Below are 20,809 nucleotides of genomic sequence, written 5' to 3' on the forward strand. Positions count from 1 at the left end.
GGAATCTGGTCATTTAAAAAAAATAAAACATCGTTCAGACTTAAATATAAATAAAACGGAAATAATGTAAGTTATTTATTCTTTCTCAGTGGACCGGTACTAAGTGGCCCACGGACCGCTACCGGTCCGCAGCCCGGGGGTTGGGGACCACTGGTTTAAACCACCCAGTCTGTGTTATTTTGCTATAGTAGCCTGAGCTGACTTACTCTGAGTGAAAAGTTTGCTCTCCTATTCTTCCTGTTGCTATCTCACGTGTTCTAGAACACAGGGACTCTCAAGATTTCAATATGTGCAGAAAGCCTGCAAGGTGAATGAATGCTCAGTTTGGTTATGGCAACTGCAGCAATTTTTGTTTTGAGGGGTTTTTTGTTTTGTTTTGAGGCAGCCTAGGATGGAGGTGATGTTCAGCTTTTCTTTACTTAGGGAAGACTTAGCCATCGTGTGGGAGTCTAGAAAGGAAGCAGAGGCAACAGCCTTGTTTCAGCCACCAGTAATGAGGCTTGTAGGCAGCACAGCCCAGTTTATTTTATAACTTTGTTTCAGTCTGATTGTCATTATCTAGGACAATTTTAGATTAGAAACACCCAACTGACAGCAGAAGTAGCCCAATCAGCAGTGAATGTCAGTGCTGTATTGAACAGCCTTGACCTAATTTTGACAGCTGTCACATGGCAGCACAACTGAAAGGTAAAACCTGTTTTTAGGATGCCTGGCCATTAGTGTGTGGACTCTCAGAGTAGAATGTGCCCACATCAGCTCATATTTCAAAGATCTGAAAAACCCACCTGCTCTGTGGCCTTTTGCTTTCCTTGTTTACCTGGGTGCTAATTTATACCTAGAGAAATGTCTGTATTTCCACTTTTACCCCTACATTCAGCTTCGACAGTAGCCATTTCTAGGTTACACTCTATTTGAATCTGGATAAACAGGGGCCTGTTTTTTTATTTTCATTTGATACACTCTTTTCCATTACAGATATTGAACTTGATCACCATACTCTCACTCTGCATGAGGAAAGGGAGAGGTTGCTGTAAGGCTGTTTCTCAGCCATGACAGATGTATCTGATGTGTTCAGCCCCTTAGACTTCCGGCAGGTAGATATGTACTGGGGCATCCAGAGAGCCCTTGTGCTTATTGCAGTGTGCTATAGATGTACACATAATACCACCTTATATGGGCCATGAAGTGAAAATGAAGGGAAGCCCTACCCTGGAAGGGATTATGAGAGAGAGAGCATCTGTGATTGACCTTGCCCGTTCCAGGGTCCTGCTAAGAGGAAATTATGACGAGGTGTTGAAACTGATGGCTTTGCTAAAGAAGAAAATCCAGTCAACATGAAGGCCTATAATGATGTTTCAAAAGACTGTATTTGTTGGGTGGAGGCAGAGAAACTATAATATATAAGGAGAGTTCTACTATCCTCCTATTTATATGCAGTCCTTATGTACTCTAAAGCATTATTTTTTATTGTGTTTACATAGATTCTAGTGCCCCGAATGCATCCCCCCTCCCCCATATTTCCCTCAACATATTCCTTGCCCCCCTCCCAACAGCTCCCTCCCCCCTTCCCTTCAGGTTTAATTCCGTTCCTCAGTTTACATTGTTCATTAGATTCCTCAAATAAGTGAGGTCATATGATATTTTTTTTTCTCTGCCTGGCTTATTTCACTTAACATAATAGTTTCCAGGTCCATCCATGTTGTTGCAAAAGGTAAGATTTCCTTCTTTTTCATGGCCCCATAGTATTCCATTGTATATATGTACCACTGCTTTTTAATCCACTCGTCCACTGACGGACACTTGGGCAGTTTCCAGATCTTTGCTATTGTGAACAATGCTGCAATAAATATGGGGGTGCATTTCTTTTTTTGAATCAGTGATATGGTGTTCTTGGGATATATTCCTAAAAGTGGGATGGCTGGGTCAAAAGGCAGTTCTATTTTTAATTTTTTGAGGAATCTCCATACTGTTTTCCACAGTGGCTGCACCAGTCTGCATTCCCACCAGCAGTGCAGGAGGGTTCCCCTTTCTCTACATCCTCACCAGCACCCAACATGTGTTGTTTTGTTAATGAGCACCATTCTGACTGGTATGAGGTGGTATCTCATTGTGGTTTTAATTTGCATTTCTCTAATGATTAGTGATGTTGAACATTTTTTCATCTGTCTATTGGCCATCTGTATGTCCCCTCTGGAGAAGTGTCTATTCATTTCTTTTGCTCATTTTTTGATTGGATTGTTTGTCTTCCTGGTGTAGAGTTTTACAGGTTCTTTATAAATTTTAGTTATTAATCCCTTATCAGACATATTGTTGGATATGTTCTCCCATTGTGTGGTTTGTTTTTTATTCTGTTCATATTGTCTTCTAAAGCATTATTCTATATATTAATTACACTACCACGGTGCTTTCCATGTTAGAGGACTTTCACATATATAATCTTAATTTGATTCCTTGTGGTAGGTTTGGTTGTTAGTTACTTTACAGAGAGGACTCTGAGAAGTTAAGTGGTAGAATCAGGGTAGCCCTATGCCCATTTTCAACATTACATTAATTCTCATGTTTATTATTTTATTTCAAAGTGGTTATCTATAAAAAGAGGGAAACTAATAACCAAAAATTTTAAAAAAAGGTAAAAAATATTTCTTACCCTCAGAAAAGAACTTTTATTCCTTTATCATAGTCTGTTTTGTGCTGACATTTGTTTTAATTAACTGTTCAAACTGATTCTGGACAGGATGATTAATGAGTAAATAGAAGATCATACTGATCACAGACTAAACTGGCAGTAATGAGAAGCTTCTACTTACCCATTTTTGATGACCAAAATGTGTAGTCAAAATAGTGATATGATAATAGGATCTTAGAAGCAAGGTGCGCGGTTAAGAATAATTTTCTTGTTCCCCTGCAGAGCCAGTGTCTTTGAGGTATGTCTCCACAAATAACACCGCACGCATGTAGGAAAGTCAAGAAATTGTATAGACTAGCAACAGAAGGATTAATAGTCCAATTTGAATAAGCTAATTTGCAAATGTGGTTAAATATTTTTTCTAGCCTTGAAACTTTAGAATATTTCAAAGCTTTCATCAAAGCCCTTATTTTAATGCTATGCTAATTTCAAATGTTTGAAAGTCACTTCAGCACATTTAACTTAAATTCAACTGAAAGTCTTCAATCTTTTTTTTCCTATAGTTACCTGTTTACAACTGTATTCTCCTATCTTGGCACAGTATGTTGCCAACTTAAACTCTCAGATATAGTCAGTGATAATTCATTGACTTAATACACAGGCATTGAGGCTTTACTAGGTGGAAATACTGAGTAGGGTACTGGAAGAATGGGGAGGACTGGGGGAAAACCACAATAGGCAGGTAGACATACTCCTCAGGTCTCTGAGGAATTCAGATGGGCAGACACTCAAAAGTTTAGTACAAAAACATGTTGGACAAAAAGCAAATAAGTAAGTTGTATTCTTGTTATGTAGCTGTCCTTACTATTATAGTCATCCTGATGAGTATAAAGTGGTATTCATGTTTTTGATTTGCATTACCCTGATGGCTAATGATGTTATACATCTTTTCGTGTGCTTATTGGCTGTTGGATATCTTCTTTCAACAACTCTCTTCAGAGCCTTTGCCCATTTTAAAATTGGCTTGTCTTTATTGAATTGTGACAATTCTTTATATATTAGAGATACAAATCCCTTATGATTAGCATACATTTTCTTTCATTTTGTGGGTTTTCTTTTTACTTGTTAATAGGGTCCTTTGAAGCACAGAAGTTTTTTATGTTGACAGTCATGTCTTATCTATGTTTTTTTCCTTTTGTTGCTTGTGATTTTGGTGTCATATCTAAGAAACCATTGCCTAATCCAAGGTTACAAATATTTTTCCCTATGTTTTCTTATAAAATTTTTATAGTTTCTGTTCTTAACTTTTAGATGTTAGATCCATTTTGAATTAAGTTTTATATATGGTGTGAGATAGGAGTCTAGCTTCATTCTTTTTCATGTGGGTATCCAGTTGCCCTGGCACTATTTATTGGAAAGTAATTACACTTATCATCAGACAAATGTTTACCATGTAGCTCAAAATGGTAAACATAACACTATGTCAAAGGAGGTAGTTTGCAGGGTGCAGAAATGATTCTTACCATCCTTTTCCATAGCAAATGCTCATATTTCCTCAATAACCGCATTCCAGTAGAGCCCCCAAGGTTGGTTGGTTGGTTTGTATGTTTTTCTTTGTGCATCTGAGGATAGTGATGTAGATGTGAAGAATGAGTGAATTTTATAATTCACATAAAACCTTCACGTATCGACTGTATAGTTTGTGCCAGGCATTGTTCTACACTTTGGGAATAAAACGACAGGCCTGCTACAGACTAGAGTTTCAGTAAATAATTGCTAAAGGATAGGAGACAATCTGGAAAGAAGATACAGTCCCTGCTTTCTAGAAAGGTGCAGAAAAAGAAATAATATAATATGAAAAGCTGTAATTGAGGCATAATATGTAAAGTGAACTAGGCACACAGTAAATTGAATATATGGTTAATTAAAAGTAAGTTGAAGTAGAAAAAGCACCGTGCTAGTAATATTACTAGACTTTTGTGTTATTATTAAAACATAAAAAACCAATGAACTATAAACATTTGTTTCTCATCTTCAGTTAAGACCTTTGTTCATTTACTCTTTGGCAGAATAGGTGTTTTGCCTTCAGTACAGAGGAGACAGCTTAGAAAATTGAAGATCTAATTTCTTTCCAGTGTTAATGTTATACTTTCCTATCAAATGGCTGTTATTAAAAACAGCAGTTTTTATTTTTATTTTTTAAAGATTTTATGTATTGGTTTTAGAGGACAGAGAGAGAAGGGGGATGGAAGGGGGAGCATGAACTCAAAATAGTTGCTTCTCATATGTGCCTTGACCGGGCAAGCCCAGGGTTTTGAACCGGAGACCTCAGCATAACCAGGTCAATGCTTTATCCACTGCACCACCACAGGCCAGGCGAAAACATAGCAGTTTATAAATTCAGTTACTATTTCCTTTTACAACTTTTCCGAAGCTCTTTCTCATCTTTACCATTTTGAGGGGAAGAATATATAAAGGCTATTTAGGTTTGTTTTTAACTGAAATGAAACTCTTGTTTAGTTTTTTGGGCTGTGGAAGACTAGGTAAATGGAATGCTATCATAAAATTGTCCCCAAAAGATTAATGCAGTTGAATTTTTGCCTAATGTGTAGTTTATCAATTTAGAAAATAATATTACCTTTTAAAAACTATTCAGTTTTAGCCCTGACCTGGTATCTCAGTTGATTACACATTGTCCCTGTACGCTAAGGTTACAGGTTCAGTCCTCATTCAGAGTACATACAACAATCAGCCAACAAATGTATAAATCAGTGAAATAACAAATTGATGTTTCTCTCTCTTTTTTCTCCCTCTCTCTAAAAAATATTGATAAATAAAAATTTTTTAATAATGAAATAAAATATTTAGTTTTAGTATGATATCCAATATTTATGAGGTCATCCTAGATATAAGCATCAAGAACTTGGACATTCTGAAAAATCACTTTGTGGATTGTGATTTTTAAGCTAACAGAAGGAAACATACCCTGTTCTGAACCTACCTTCTGTTTCCTGTGAGGCAAAGAATCATAGTTTTCACTGTCACCGAGCAACTGTGAAATATGTTGGTGCTAATATAAGTGTCAGTTCACCCTGTCCTGGCAAGTTTGTACTATTGTTCATTTGTAAAGGAATCGATAGCCTCATTCTATTTCCATGCATTGTATTTCACACAGTTGCTATAAACAAAAAGAAGACCCAAGTCTTTATTGCCTGAGAACAGATTTCTTCATAGGCGAATTTGTTCAAAAGTTAACATTGGCCCTTTGTTTTGCTATACTTTTGAGCCGAGAGAGAGAGAGAGAGAGAGAGAGAGAGAGAGACCTGTGTATTTTGAGTGAATTAATACCTAAATCTATGTATGTATCATATTAAGCCCTCATTAAATTGGCAACTCTTAAGACTTATTACTTACAAGAGAAATCAATCTTCTGAATGTTAAATATGTGATGAAGTAATACGTATTTTCTTACAAATCCCAGGTGACATTTAATATGAGAATATCAGGCATAGAAGGTACCTAAGAATCTATGTAGTTCTGATTTTCTCATTTTCTAGATAAGGAAATAGAGATCTACAGAAGTGACTGGGTTACCATGAGTTGCATATCTCATTAGTAGAAGAGTAAGTCTCAGTACAAACAATAGGATCTCAGGTAAATATAATATTGTGCATGCAGTTTGATTGCATTTTCTTGAATATGAGTTCACTATATGAGGTACATATACTTTATTTGACTCTTTATATCTGACAACTTTATAACTAAAAAAATACAGTCTAATTACAATATATACAAATGATCTATAATAGGTCTCCATGAAAAACTATTCTAAAAGCACATTTACAGCCTGACCTGTGGTGGTGCAGTGGATAAAGTATTAACCTGGAACGCTGAGGTCACTGGTTCAAAACCCCGGACTTGCCGGATCAAGGCACATATGGGAGTTGATGCTTCCTGCTCCTCGCCCCTTCTCTCTCTCTCTCTCTAAAATGAATAAATTAAAACAATAAAAGCACCTTTACAGAAGAAAATATGTTACCCTTCTTTGACTTTCCATTTTCATGTTTAACAGCCATCACTCCAGAAAGATTTCCTTAGATCAGAAGATTTCATACTTGGGTTCCATGAATCCCAAAGGAATCCATATTATGTGGGTTTCTGAACCCCCTGAAATTATGTACATAATTTAGTTCACAACTTTTATAAATTTATCAAAGAACCACTACCCACGATCAACTTGATTCTCAGTCTACATTTAACAGTGTTTATTTGCCTTATCTTCTTCAGAAGATACCACCTATCCTTCATATTTTAACTCTGCATTAATTTGGAGATTACTAATGTTTCCAGATGAAGAATTTCAGATCAGTTTAACTTTTCTCATAGGCTTTTTTTTCCTCCTCATTTTAAATCATTTATATAGCTATCTTTTGAACCCTTTCCAAATTCTTTATAAAACCTGAAAGCCAAGGAGCTCAGAATTAGAAATTATATATTAATTAAGATCTAGTTTAGGAGCGTAGATCTGCTGATAGTGAGTGGTTTCAGAGGGTTAGGGGCAGCAGAAGTGAGACTGCTGAGCCAGGTCCAGGAATGGGGCCCCCATGCTCAGGCAGGCTGGGCAGACCCTCAGGGTCAAAAGACACAGGGTAAAGGGCCTATGTTAGGCTTAAAAGGATTGGGCACATTTCAAAGTTTATAGCATAGTGAGTAAAGGAGTCAGAATAGTGAGCAGGAAACAAGCCCAGACCTGAAAAAGAAACAGAATCCTCCAGAAAATCTGCATATGAACAAACTGCTCCTTTTCTTAGTAAAAACTGATCCAATCTTCCAGCATTGAGACTCTTCATTTGGGGAGGGTGCTTGTTGTCTTCCAGGTTCCCCTTCTCAGTAACCTTCCCAGTCACATTAGCCTGCAGACTTTAAGATTCCTGGGGGTTATGTTTCCAAGAGGTGTGACTAATGGAAACAGAGGGACTAGGTTTACAAGCTATAAGTCAAGTAGGTTATCAAAATCAATGGGGCAAGGGAGGATTACAGACTGTTACGGGACTCTGATGAAATTATGGGTGGGCTTTCTCTCCAGAAGGAAGGCAACAAATACATTTTGTACAAGTCATTTTATACTATTTAATCTGCCCTGAAACTGATCATTGGTTAGTAACTCATGGTTGAGATTGGTAATCTATATTAGTGTGTGTGTGTGTATCTGTGTGTGTCTGTCTGTGTGTGTCTGTGTATGTGTGTAAAAGAGAGACAGAGAGACAGAGCCTGGCCAGGCAGTGGTGCAGTGGATAGAGCATCGGGCTGGGATGCAGAGGACCCAGGATCGAGACCTCAAGATCGCCAGTTTGAGCGTGGGCTCCTCAGGTTTGAGCAAGGCTCGCCAGCTTGAGCCCAAGGTCGCTGCCTTGAGCAGGGGGTCACTTGGTCTGCTATAGCCCTCCTGGTCAAGGCACGTATCAGAAAGCAATTTATGAACAACTAAGGTGCCACAACAGAGAGAGACACAGAGAGGGACAGATAGGGACAGACAGGAAGGGAGAGAGATGAGAAGCATCAATTCTTCGTTGCAACTCCTTAGTTGCTTATTGATTGCTTTCTCATATGTGCCTTGACTGGGGGCTACCACAGAGCAAATGACCCCTTGCTCAAACCAGCAACTTTGGGCTCAAGCCAGCAACCTTGGGCTTCAAGTCAGTGACCTCTGGGCTCAAGCCAGCGACCCTGTGATCAAGCTGGTGAGCCCATGCTCAAGCCAGTGACCTCACCTGGTCCTCCGTGACCCAGTCTGATGCTCTATTCCAGGGGTCAGGAAACTTTTTGGCTGAGAGAGCCATGAACGCCACATATTTTAAAATGTAATTCCGTGAGAGCCATACAACCACCCCTGTATTTACTTTACGCATATCCAATAAATAAAATTTTGGTGTTGTCCTGGAGGACAGCTGTGATTGAATCCAGCAACCCGCAACCATGAACATGAGCGGTAGGAAATGAATGGATTGTAATACATGAGAATGTTTTATATTTTTAACATTATTTTTTTTAATTAAAGATTTGTCTGTGAGCCAGATGCAGCCATCAAAAGAGCCACATCTGGCTTGCGAGCCATAGGTTCCTGACCCCTGCTCTATTCACTGAGCCACCACCTGGTCAGGTGGTAGTCTATATTTCTTATCTGTTTCCTGCCCTTTATTAATGTTTTATATAATTGTTTCAGTTGCTATCTGAGCTATGCTAAGGAGGTTTGGACATGAAGTTTCCGCATGTGACCCAAAAGATAAATGGGGGAAATAACAACACTGAGGTCATTGCACTGGTAACAGCAAGAATCTGGGAGAGATCCTTGGAGGGAATGGTGAATTTGGGGGATAGGAACTGTGTCAGAGAAGTCCAGCATTCCCTTCTCACTGGGTGATTCTACCTCTGTTCCTATGTGAGGGTCTAGATTTTATTTTAGCAACTGAGAAACAGTTCCTTTATGAATCATGTAATGTGCAATGGATACTGAGCCGGTTAGTCTTACATGGTTCTATTTAAAGCAGCATCCAGTTCCTAAGCATGGCTGGCCTAGACCCTCGAGCAGTGGCTGAGACTATGGCCAGGAAGGGTAAGAGGGTAGAACAAGAAGAATGGCTTTGGTAGTAGAGCCTGAACTTCACTCATGGCTCTTTATGACTACTGTTAATTTTACTCATCCGTATTCACTGCCTGGCCCTCTGACTCTACCTAGAGATATTAAATATATAAGAATGAATTTAGAGAGTAATTATATGGATAATTCAAGCTAAATAAGACCTCATTTACCACAAATATAAGGTCTAATTTTGTATTTACATAATACCTAGAAAAGAAAAGAAAACATTTTTAAATTGCAATAAAAAAAATCTATTTGAAGAAGGTATTTCCAAATTGGTAAATACTTAAATTTAAAGGTCTCTTAAAAGTGGAAGAATCTAGTCTCTATATTTTGCTTTAACTGGTTTTTCTCCCTTTCCTTGATCTCCTCAAATCCTGTCTTTTCTTGAAGCCCAGTTTGTGGCCTACCCTGCCTATAAAGTAGAACCTACTTTGTTGACATTTTGGAGTATAACTGAGATAATCCAGTTCTGCCTTCAGCACAGGGCCTGGCACATAATATGCAACATTTCTGTTAGCTGAAAGGGATAATAATGGTTATGATAATCCTTTTTCCAAATACTTTGGTCAGCATTTAACCTCTTTAATTCTCAGAACATAAAAAATATTTACTTTCTATACCACTTTTTGACACTTAGTATCCTAGTTTAGATGTTGCAATTTTATCTCTATAATGGGATTGTAAACTTCTTCATAGATAAAGATAGGCAATATAAAACTTGCTGAATTTGATTGAAAGTTGGCATTTACTTTCTTTATAAGCCATGTGGTCTTCATTTTGATTCTTTTTTCGGCAACAGAAAACGAAAACACTAGCAGAAAGGAGGAGAAGTGCTCCATCTCTTATCCTGGACAAAGCCCTGCAAAAACGGCCAAGTACCAAGTAAGTGAAAAGCTTTGCAGTGTTTTGTATATGTTTTGTATATGCTACATTTTTTTATATGTGGTGGGGTGTGTGTGTTTGTTTTATATCAGCACCAGAATTCTCTGTTTAATAATAGAAAGAATGAATAATATATAAGAATGAATTTAGAGAGTAATTATATGGATAATTCAAGCTAAATAAGACCTCATTTACCACAAATATAAGGTCTAATTTTGTATTTACATAATACCTAGAAAAGAAAAGAAAACATTTTTAAATTGCAATAAAAAAATCTATTTGAAGAAGGTATTTCTTCTGTTCTGACTTCTGGTATGACTTCTGTTCTGAGGTTATTTAATAAAGCCTGTTCTTTTCGTGAATCATAAAGCATTTTAGAGCTGGTATGTATGATCAGTTGTTTTAAAACAGATGCACAAGTGGCTCTCACATCACGTAGTGCACAAAAAGTGCAAGTTCCACATACTGGTCAAGTTGATTTATAAAACTAATTAGAACTGAGAATACGAAAATAAGTTGTTTCTTTAACTACCATTCATGTTGTTTATGCACAAACATTTGCTTATTTCTTTATCATAAGGTGATAAAGGTATAAGGCAAATTTTTACCAATTTTAGATATGAATAAAGATTAAGATTATTAAAAAATGGAATGTCAATTTCTTTTAGCAATTATTAGTTAAATTAATAAGTGAGTTTATTAGTGAAATTTGAAGTGGAAAAACAAGCTAAATATCTATTGACATTGCCATTTTACCTATTGAGGCTGAATAATATTTCAGTGGACATTTTAAGAAAATCTTTTGTAATGTATAGAAATTGAATGGGTACTCAATTATTAACTTATTCACTAATTTTTAAATGACATTATAACTCAGCAGTTTAATGTTCAGAGGAATCCTGTAACAATGTTCTCCTGTCTCTGAATCCTTTTATGTAAAGAGAAGTCCTTATCACCTTTCTTTAAAATGAGGGTATATTTCTATGCTAACTTAACAGAAAACCTATATGTAAGTGTTTTTCTGTTCAATTCCAACAATAAATTATATAGCTAAATCCCAATTAGTAAAACTTTCGAAACACTTAAGTCATTCTGAGTACTCAGCAAGTTCTCAGACTCAGCAGCACCCTACCTGCCCCCAAAACACACAAGCTGACTGTACTCATTGGGAGGATCAGAAAATGTAAATTACTTTTAATAGAAGCCTAATAAAATTTAATTAGGAAGATATTTATCTTTCAAATAAACAATGCAGTAATACATTTCAGTGCCGTATATAAATGACTTAAATTATTTGCATTAATGTATCTTTCCATTAGTGTAGACAAAAGAGAATGGTTATATATTCACAGTTTGACCTTGACTTAGAGGAAGTAGAGAGAGGAGGCAGAATTATCAGTACAACTGTCTAATTCTACTGTATATATAAAAATATCTATTTTTACTTTTTTAAAAAGCAGAAACAGTTCTAAAGAAAATTTTCCTATTGGAAACTTTTGGGATGGATGAGAGCTAGATTTTTCAATTAAAAGTAACCTTTATATCAGAAAAACTTTAGCCTGAGATCAGGGCCAACAGTAGCACAGCTACTACTTAATCCAGGGCAAGAATCTGTAACAATACAATTATAGGTACTAAAAGCTCATATAGACCAGTGGTTCTCAACAAAAAGGTACTAACCTAGAAGGCATTTTGAAATTTTGTGGAGCATTTGAGTTTGTCTCAGTGATTTAGTAGACGGTGGCCAGAGGCGCTAGACATCATGGAATGCAGAGGACATCCTACATGGCAAGAATTGTGTGGTTCCTGTATAGCTTTAGAATATCCTAGGTATGGCATACTTATGAAGGAGAAAACTTCATATAATTATATACACCTTTAACTTAACTCAATTTTATGTTTAAATACTAAGTATCTTATATACTTTTGTATAGTTTCAAAAAACACTAAAGTTTCCAGAAATGCAATTACCTTGCATATCAAGAAATAATTGTATTTTGCATTGTTTGGAACCATTTCAGAAAATCACTTAGCTTTACTTTATTTTCCTGTGCTTATTGCATGGAATCGTCTCTTATCCTACTTCTCTTAAATGTAAATATATTATAAATAGATATAAGCATCTGACTACTTCATTGTATTTTAATTTAGTCATACCTGAGCATATACATATTGACACACATAATTATGAATTAATTTCATTTCATTTTTATTTATATTATTATTAGGGTATTTTATTGATACTTTTGAAATTCTGTCAACTATTTGTGAATTTTGTTCCAGGATAGAAAAAAAGGAATTAAAATAAATGCATATGCATAGACTTTTAAAGAAAAAGGCGCATCCTGTTTACTAGGGTTGAGAAGAACTGATATAGATGAAATGCTAGGTTACCTGGCTTACTGAGATTGTTGTGTCAGAGAACCAGTGTGACAACATGTAGCCTTCTCCTTCTCAGTCCTGTCTGCCCATCACCTCTCCAATAATGAGTTCTTACATTAGAGCCAGTTTTCTAAATTCCTGCCTCAGAAAGATGATGAGGTTTGTGTCAAATAACTACGAAGGATAAAAGCTGAAGTTGAAGTTGTACATGTTTAAATGTTCAGTTTATTTCCTATGAGTTTCTCTGGGTCAGTAGTATGAGTACATAGTGCTGGGGAACAGGGCTTTTAGCTATCTTACAGAAATGATGCTTTTTTACTCTATGCAGTGTTGGGGGTTAATGTGTATGCCCTACCCCAAAAAAAGCAATTGGGTGTTGTATGTATACAAAAGTAAAGTAATCCCAGGATTGGAAAGAACCTTAAAGGTCTTCTAGTTCAGTGACTTCCAAACCTAAGTCAGCATTCTGCAGTGGGACGCAGGTATGTTTTTCAAAAACTCTTTATAATAAAAGAATGCCTGTACATACTTGGTGTTCAGTTATTATTTGTTGGATGAATTAGTGAACAAGCAAGTGACTCCATTTCCAAACCAAAGTAGGAATTTAATAAGTTAACACAGTAGTTTCTGACTTTTCCTGCCCTCCTAAAAGTTGTATGATACAGTGTCTAAGAACATGGATTCTAGAGTCAAATACATAAGAGACTTTCATTTTTCATTGGTATTATGTGTGAAATTCTGGCTAGGGATAAAGGGAGATTCCTTTTAACAAAATAATACTGAATTATTATTAGGAAGTTATTTCATGCAGAAAAATACCACAAGAACTGATGCATGTTGTCTGGAAATACCACATATGTTGGCATTCTTGGGGTATTTCTTCATTGTTTACTTAAGGATAAATTCTCTAAAGAATAAATAAGATAGTTTATCTTAAGGATAAACTATCTCTCTAGAAATTCACTTGTTTTGATAGGTATTCAGCCCACCTTATAGAAGTTACACAAAAATGTACCCACTTTGATTAAATTAAATCTGTTAGCACTTTTAAGTTGGTATTCACCTATCACCATCCTTACCTCCAAACTAGTTTCTTATGTCTGCTATTTGCAAGGCCTTGTGCTAGTACTTTGAATGTATCACCTTTTAAATCTCTACTGTGGGGAGAAGACAGAGCCAGAGGAGTGCTGAGATACGGCAGCACACACTTGGGCTCTGGCTGCGACTGAATGCTGCCTGTTCATCCTGATTTTTTGTGTAGCCTCAGATAAATCAAGCAATCTCTGAGTTTGTACTTTTTTCTATAAAATATTAATCCAGTGCTTGCATTATGGAATATGAAATGAGAAAATAACTGAAAATGCTTAGAAAATTGATTTTCTTCTTAGTTGCCTCTCCTTCTCTTAAATATACTTCATTTTCAAGCTTCAAACACTGACTCATCCAGCAAAGTCATTTGTTAATGAAAAGTGCCTACTTTATCATCACAGCTTTATACGACTAAAAGTGACTCATTGATCCTGTGTCATTCTATAGTGGAAATTGAGTCAAAGACTTGCCCTAAGTCACAAGTTAATTCAGCATTAGAGACGGAACTAGAAACCCAGGTCCTTGGTCTTGAGGGAATATTCTTTGCATTACATAAGCAGTTGTATGATACAGTGTCTGAGAACATGGATTCTAGAGCCATACTGCCAGGTTTGAATCTCAGTACTGCCCCTGACTAGCTGTGTGGTCTTGGGTTGGTTTTTAAACCAGAAATAATAAAGTAAGCTTACCTCATAAGGTTGTAAGGAAGACTAAATAGGTGTTTTACATGTAAAGTAGTCTGTGCCACATAATCTATGCTATATGTTTAAAGGCTGTTTATTATTATTACGACTGTAGCAGTAGTAACAACAGAAGTAGAACTATGTATTATCTTGGTAGAGAGAATCTTCCCATAGCAGATGAGAAATAAAAAACATGAACAATGCTGCCTGGAAGCCATCTAGATTCTAATATTAAATTTATTTTAATAAGACAATTATACTTCTAAGTCTGATCTGAAGCAAGATTAGCTCAGAGCATTTGGATTTATTCTTGATAGACCCTGACAACTCTTGATGACTCCCTAGAAAGAAGTTCAAATTTTGCCTAGAGTGATCTGGGAAATAAGGGCTCAAGACTCGGAAGATTGACCTGGTTTGCTCAGCCACTTAAGATGAAGAGGCTCTAGAAAATTCATATTTGCCAAAGCTATGAACCAAGATTAGACACACAGGATTTGTTGGCAAAGATGCTAATGCTAAGGTGAGAAAGCCAAATCAGAAGGCAGTGGAGAGCTGGAAGAGCAGCTGGTTGCTAACCGCCTTCTACTTTCTGTCAGTTCTCTCCCGTTGTACATGACTACACACACACACACACACACACACACACACACACACACACACACATCAACATTGTCCTACTCAGAGTATCCCCCATTATGTGCTACAAATTACTCACCGTTCTATCTCCTCTTTTCTCTGTCATGTTAGCATCATGATTTTAAAAACAGTCTAAAGTAGACGATAGCTTACCATACTTCAAATGGAAGGAGAACATTTGAACTTCAGAGTAGTTTAGTGAGAACTGCAGTAAAATCTTTCATAACAGAATGAAAAAAACACTTTTCTTGGGATAGTTCAGTGTGAACTTCCAAGATACGGTAATTGGAATGAACTGAATGACCTCCTGAAAGCCACTCATATGCCAGGACACTAAATTAGTTATGCTAAGTTGATATAATTTATACAAAAAGTCAATTTAAAAGAGAAGTTACTAGACTTTCTTTTGGAATTCTGTAAACCTTCTGTGGCTAGATACAGTTTCTTGGTATATAAGACTTTTAAATAAAAATTTGAATTTCAGAATTTTAAAAATATATATTTAAGACCTTTTTATATTACAGTAAACTACAGTTGACCCTTGAACAACATGGGTTTGAACTGTGTGGGTCTACTTATACCTGGGTTTTCAATATAGATACAGTTGGCCCTCTGTATCATACCCCAGGTTTTCTGATTGTGGATTCTGCCAACCACAGGTCTGTAATTTCAGTGCTCAGTTGGAAATTTGCAGATGCAGATGGCTGACCATATGCATTGTTCTATCCCATTTTATACAAGGGCCTTGAGCACATGTGGATACTGGTATTTGTGGGGCCCTAGAACCAGTCCTCTTCAGATACTGAGGGGGAATTGTAGTTCAGTTTGGAGAAGACAGAAGTTATGAATAAATTTTCGACTGCACTATTCTCGGCATTCCTAACCTCTGTGTTGTTCAAGGGTGATCTGTACACTGACATGTTATTTTAGAAATAAAAATCTGACCCAAATGCTATTCATTGGCTCCATTGCTTACATGCCAGTTGACTCTACATAAGTCCTGTTCCTACAGTTTTGGACAATATGTTTTGAGGTTTTAATTGGTAAACCCATGGATGATTCAAGATATGTGATGAGAAAAACTCAAAGTAGAAATTTAATACATGAAGGTCGCTAGTGGCGTGCAAGAGCCCCTTCTTTGCTTGCAAGGAACATTTTCCAAAGTTGTAAAATTCTGATGTAAAGGAAGAGACAGCAATTGCTTTATAAGGTGGCAAATTTGGCAAGTTTTTACCAAAATGGAATTCATTGCTTTAAGCAAAAGCCTTTCCAGGCCTACGTAGCACTTTATTCTTTTCAGACTACTTTTTATATCTGTTAAAAATGATCAAATACATCTGTTCCTGGTCTAGTATGCTGTTTTCTAATAGGATGATTCTGGGAGCAAATCATTGGACGATTATATTAAATCTCTCCACATTCTAATGGGCTTTGACGGAGCCAAATTAATTTATTTTTGCACTTGCAGGATAGTACATTCATTTAATTTCTTCATTCCATCTAAAGCTTAATTTGCTAATGGCAGCTATGATTCAATTTTACCTTTCATTTTGGCACCAGGAAAGCACTGCCTCATTAGTGAGTGTTTATTCACCCTTCCTCACCCCTCTCCACAAGGTTAGCACACTGTCCTCACCTCCTTACTGTACCACGCTAGCTACTCCCTCCCCAGTACAGCCAGACTTTCTCAGAGGAGCTTTTGAATTTCATGATTGACTTTCCTTCAGAACCCTGGAAAAAAGCACATTCGAAGGAAGCAGAATAATAATTGTTACTGTTATTAAGAAGCCTCATACTACTGTGACTAAGAAAAGTGCAGACTTGGAGCCATTCTCCATGGGTTTGAAGCTGGCCCAGCTTCTTATCAGGCATGAGAACTTTGGCAAATTCGTTAAGCTCTCCAGGCCTCACTTTCCGCACCAGTAAAGTGGGGATAACCTCACAGGGGATTAAACGTTAATATTTTAATATTATGTATATTAAATATATCTGGTACATTGTATTACATATGATTTTTTTATTAAATAAAATTACTCAAAATATATAAACCTTTATGCTACCCTGTCACATCTGTCTAATTTCTTAGTGTTCTAGGTTTAGGTCCTCTCAACTTTACTATTTGCTTTTTTGAGTGAAGGAACCATGTGTTCTATTCAAATCTACATCTACAGTGTTGGGTATAGGATAGATATTCAGTAAATGTTAGCTAAGCTGAATGAGTGATTCCTTTCTCACCCTAGCTAAGTAGCACTTCTCTCAGTTGGAGTGTAAAGAGGGTAAGAGTCCCCTGCTGCCTGAGAAAGTAATGTGTGCAGTGTCAAAAAGCCACATAAAGAAGTGACATTTCTGGAGTGACCAGCTGTTTAGTGTATATTGAGTTAATGCTCACATGTTCAATATATCGTGTTATTATGTATCAATTGCCATTGGTTCTCTAGTGCATAGCTCCTGGTGTAATGAGAACATGTAGAGAATGGGTTCTAGTCTCTGCTCTACCACTATAAGATCCTGGTAGAGTCGGCTAGCCTTTCTGCAAGTGGGACTCTTTGCTTCTCTGTCAGTGTTCAGGGAGAAGGAGAGAGTGTGGTTGACTAAACCTTTACATACTTCTTCCTCCAGCCCCCAACTCTACAACTTTGGATTTCTTTATGCTAACAATTATGCAGTCAAAATTGTATGAATAGTCATTGCAAACCCTTTTATTGCAACTCTGAAAACATCTTTAGAAGTATATCTGTTAGTGCAAAGGCCAGGCATTTGCTTATATGGGATTTTTGGTCTGTTTACTATCATAATGTCATTTTGATAGCCAACCTCCACAGTGACCCCAGTGCATCCCACTTCCTGGTATTTCCTCCTTTGTCTAATCCTTCCCTACATGGTATCAATTGATCTGTGTAGTCAATAGGACATGGCAGAAATGATGGTGTATCACTTCTGACATCAGGTATAAAAGATTGAGCTCCTGTCTTACTTGCTCTCACACTCTCTGAGCACTTGCTCTGGGGAGATCCATGTCCTAAACAGCCCTACAGAGACGCCGACAGGGGAGGCACTGAAGCCTCCAACCAACAGCCACATCAGTGAGCTTGGAAATGGATCTTCCAACCCCAGTCGTCTTCAGAGGTTGCAGCCTCAGCACGACTGCAACCTGAGACCTGAGCCAGATCCACCAGTGAAGCCACTCCCTGTCCCTGCCCCTCTAGAACTCTGTGAGATAGTATTGAATATATATTTGTTGTTTGAAGCTGCTGTGTTTTGGGATAATTTGTTATGCAGCAATAACCAATACAATCATCTTCAAGTTAGAATATTTCTTCCATGTACCTTTTATGTGTTTTTATAGCTAGAGGTAAAAAGATGGACACATATACTATTTCCATTTATAAATAAAAATGCTCATTCCCTATATCATGTAATTTGTTGGAAAAGAGGCCAGACAACATTCTTTCTTTCTAAACAGCTTTGTTGAGATACAGTTCATACCATACAATTTACTTATTTGAAGTGTACAATTCAGTGGTTTTTAGTATATTCACAGAGTTGTGCAGCCATCACCACAGTCTTAAAGCATTTTCTTCCCTCCTAAAAGAAACCCCTCAGCCGTTTGTTGTATTCCGCATTCTTTGCCATGTCCCTTCTTTCCTTATCTCCAGCTCTACACAGCTACGATCTCTTTTCTGTCTCTCTGGCTTTGCCTCTTCTGGACATTTTATATCAGTTCAGTCATGTACTGTGTGGCCTTTTGTGACTGACTTCTTTCAGTCAGCATAGTCTTTTCAAGGTTCATCCATGTTGTAGTTTATATCAGTACTTCGTTACTTACTCTTAAATTTCGAGTGACCCCTTCTGTGGATAGATATATACCACATTTTGTCCACTCATCAGTTGATGGACATTTCACTTGTTTCCACCTTTTGGTCATTTTGAATAATGCTTCGGCACAACTTTTTGTGTGGACATAATGTTTCATTACTCTTGGATATATTTAGGAGTGGAATTCTTTGGTTATATGATCAATTTGTTTAGCTTTTTGAGGTACTACCAAACTAGTTTTCAAAGCGGCTACACCATTTTACATTCCTATCGGCAGTGTTGAGGTTCTAATTTCTCTGCATCCTTAGCAGCCCTTGTTACTTTCCGTCTATTTTACTGTGGCCATCTTAGTGTAAAGATGGCCAGTCTTAGGGCTTACCTCATTTGTTTCTCTCCTCTGGAAGATCATTGTTCTATGTGCCTGTTGTCCCATATCTAAAATAATTGTTTCATATGTTTTCTTTCTATTTTTTAAGAATATGTGTTATTCTTTCATAGTTGGGGCCACAAATCTTTATCTTAAGACTTTCTCTAGTGTTTTCTTCTTTTACTTCTTTTGGATTTCATATGTTTTTCTTTCTCTAACTTCTTAAAATGGAAACTCAGGCCTGACTGGTGGTGGCACAGTGGACAGAGCATCAACCTGGGACTCTAAAGTCCCGGTTCCAAATTCCATAGTTGCCAGCTTGAGCATGGACTCTTTGGATTGAGCACAAGCTCACCAGCTTGAGCACAGGGTTACCAGCTTGAGCTCAGGGCCACCGACTTGAGCACAGGGTTACCAGCTTGAGCATGGGGTCAGAGACATGATCCCATGGTCGCTGGCTTGAACCCAAAGGTTTCTGGTTTGAAGCCCAAGGTTGCTGGCTTGAGCAAGGGGTCACTGGCTCAGCTGGAGCCCCCTGGTCAAGGTGTATATGAAAAAGCAATCAATGAACAACTAAAATTACTCAACTACGAGTTGATGCTTTTCATCTCGTTCATTCTCTCTCTCTCTCTCCCCCTCTGTATCCCTTTCTCTCTAGTTTAAACCTTCCATTTTTTTCTAAAATAAGATATTTTTTCTAAGCACTGACATAGCTTCATTCCACAAATTTGAATATTTTGTGTTTTTATTCTTACTTAGTTCAAAACATTTTCTAATTTCACTGTGATTTTCTCTTAAGCCCATGGTTATTGTTTTTTGTGGTTTAATTTTCAAATATTTTGGGATTTTCCTGATATCTTTCTGTTATTTTTTTTACATTTTTAATGGGGTGAAATTGATAAATCAGGGTACATATGTTCAGAGAAAACATCTCCAGGTTATTTTGACATTTGATTATGTTGCATACCCATCACCCAAAGTCAAATTGTCTTCTGTCACCTTCTATTTAATTTTCTTTGTGCCCCCCCCCGTTAACCACCACCCTCTTGTTACTTCTTTCTGTTATTGATCCCTATTTAATTCTATTGTAACTGGAAAACATGCTCTGTTGGACTTCTTTAAATTACTTACTAGGCATTTTATTACTACTGCACTGAATGTATAGATCAGTTAGGGTAGAATTGATATCTTAACAGTAGTGAGTCTTACAACATATGAACAACAAATATTTCTCTTTTTAGGTCTTCTTTAATACCTGTCAGAAGTGTTTTATAGCTTTTAGTGCACTGGCATTATACATATTTTGTCATATTTCATATTTTCATGATACTGATCATTAGTATTTTTATGTAATTTTTCAAGTGTTCATTGCATGTATGTAGAAATACAGTTGTTTTTTTTACATTGTACATTGTTATATCCTGCAACCCTGATAAAGTCAAGTATTAATTTTAGTAGGTTTTTTTGATTAGTTCTGTAACTTTCTTTGTAGACTATCATGTCTGTGAGCAAGAATCGTTATACTTCTTCTTTTCAATTTAAATGCCCTTTATTTCCTTTCCTTGCCTGATTACTCCGGCTGAAACCTGCCGTAAAATATTGAAGAGGAGTGGTGATAATGAACATCATTGTCTTATTCCTAATATTAGAAGGAAGGAAGAAATTCCCATTTATTTCTAGATTGC

General features: G+C 36.9%; 1 protein-coding gene across 4 annotated transcripts in view; it reads left to right on the forward strand.

The window, feature by feature from the left end:
• ARHGAP20 (Rho GTPase activating protein 20) overlaps window positions 1-20,809 on the forward strand; it is a 109,080-nt gene that overhangs the window by 10,115 nt on the left and 78,156 nt on the right. For all 4 annotated transcript variants that reach the window (XM_066247177.1, XM_066247170.1, XM_066247152.1 and 1 more), the window contains exon 2: window positions 10,069-10,151. Coding sequence is in view for 2 of the 4 variants with exons in the window: in XM_066247152.1 (XP_066103249.1) it covers window positions 10,069-10,151 (83 nt within the window). In the remaining 2 variants the exon portion in view is untranslated. The remainder of the gene's footprint in view (window positions 1-10,068; window positions 10,152-20,809) is intronic.

This window comes from Saccopteryx bilineata, chromosome 1 (genome assembly GCF_036850765.1).
Source record: "Saccopteryx bilineata isolate mSacBil1 chromosome 1, mSacBil1_pri_phased_curated, whole genome shotgun sequence".
In the NCBI taxonomy this organism is placed as follows: domain Eukaryota; kingdom Metazoa; phylum Chordata; class Mammalia; order Chiroptera; family Emballonuridae; genus Saccopteryx; species Saccopteryx bilineata.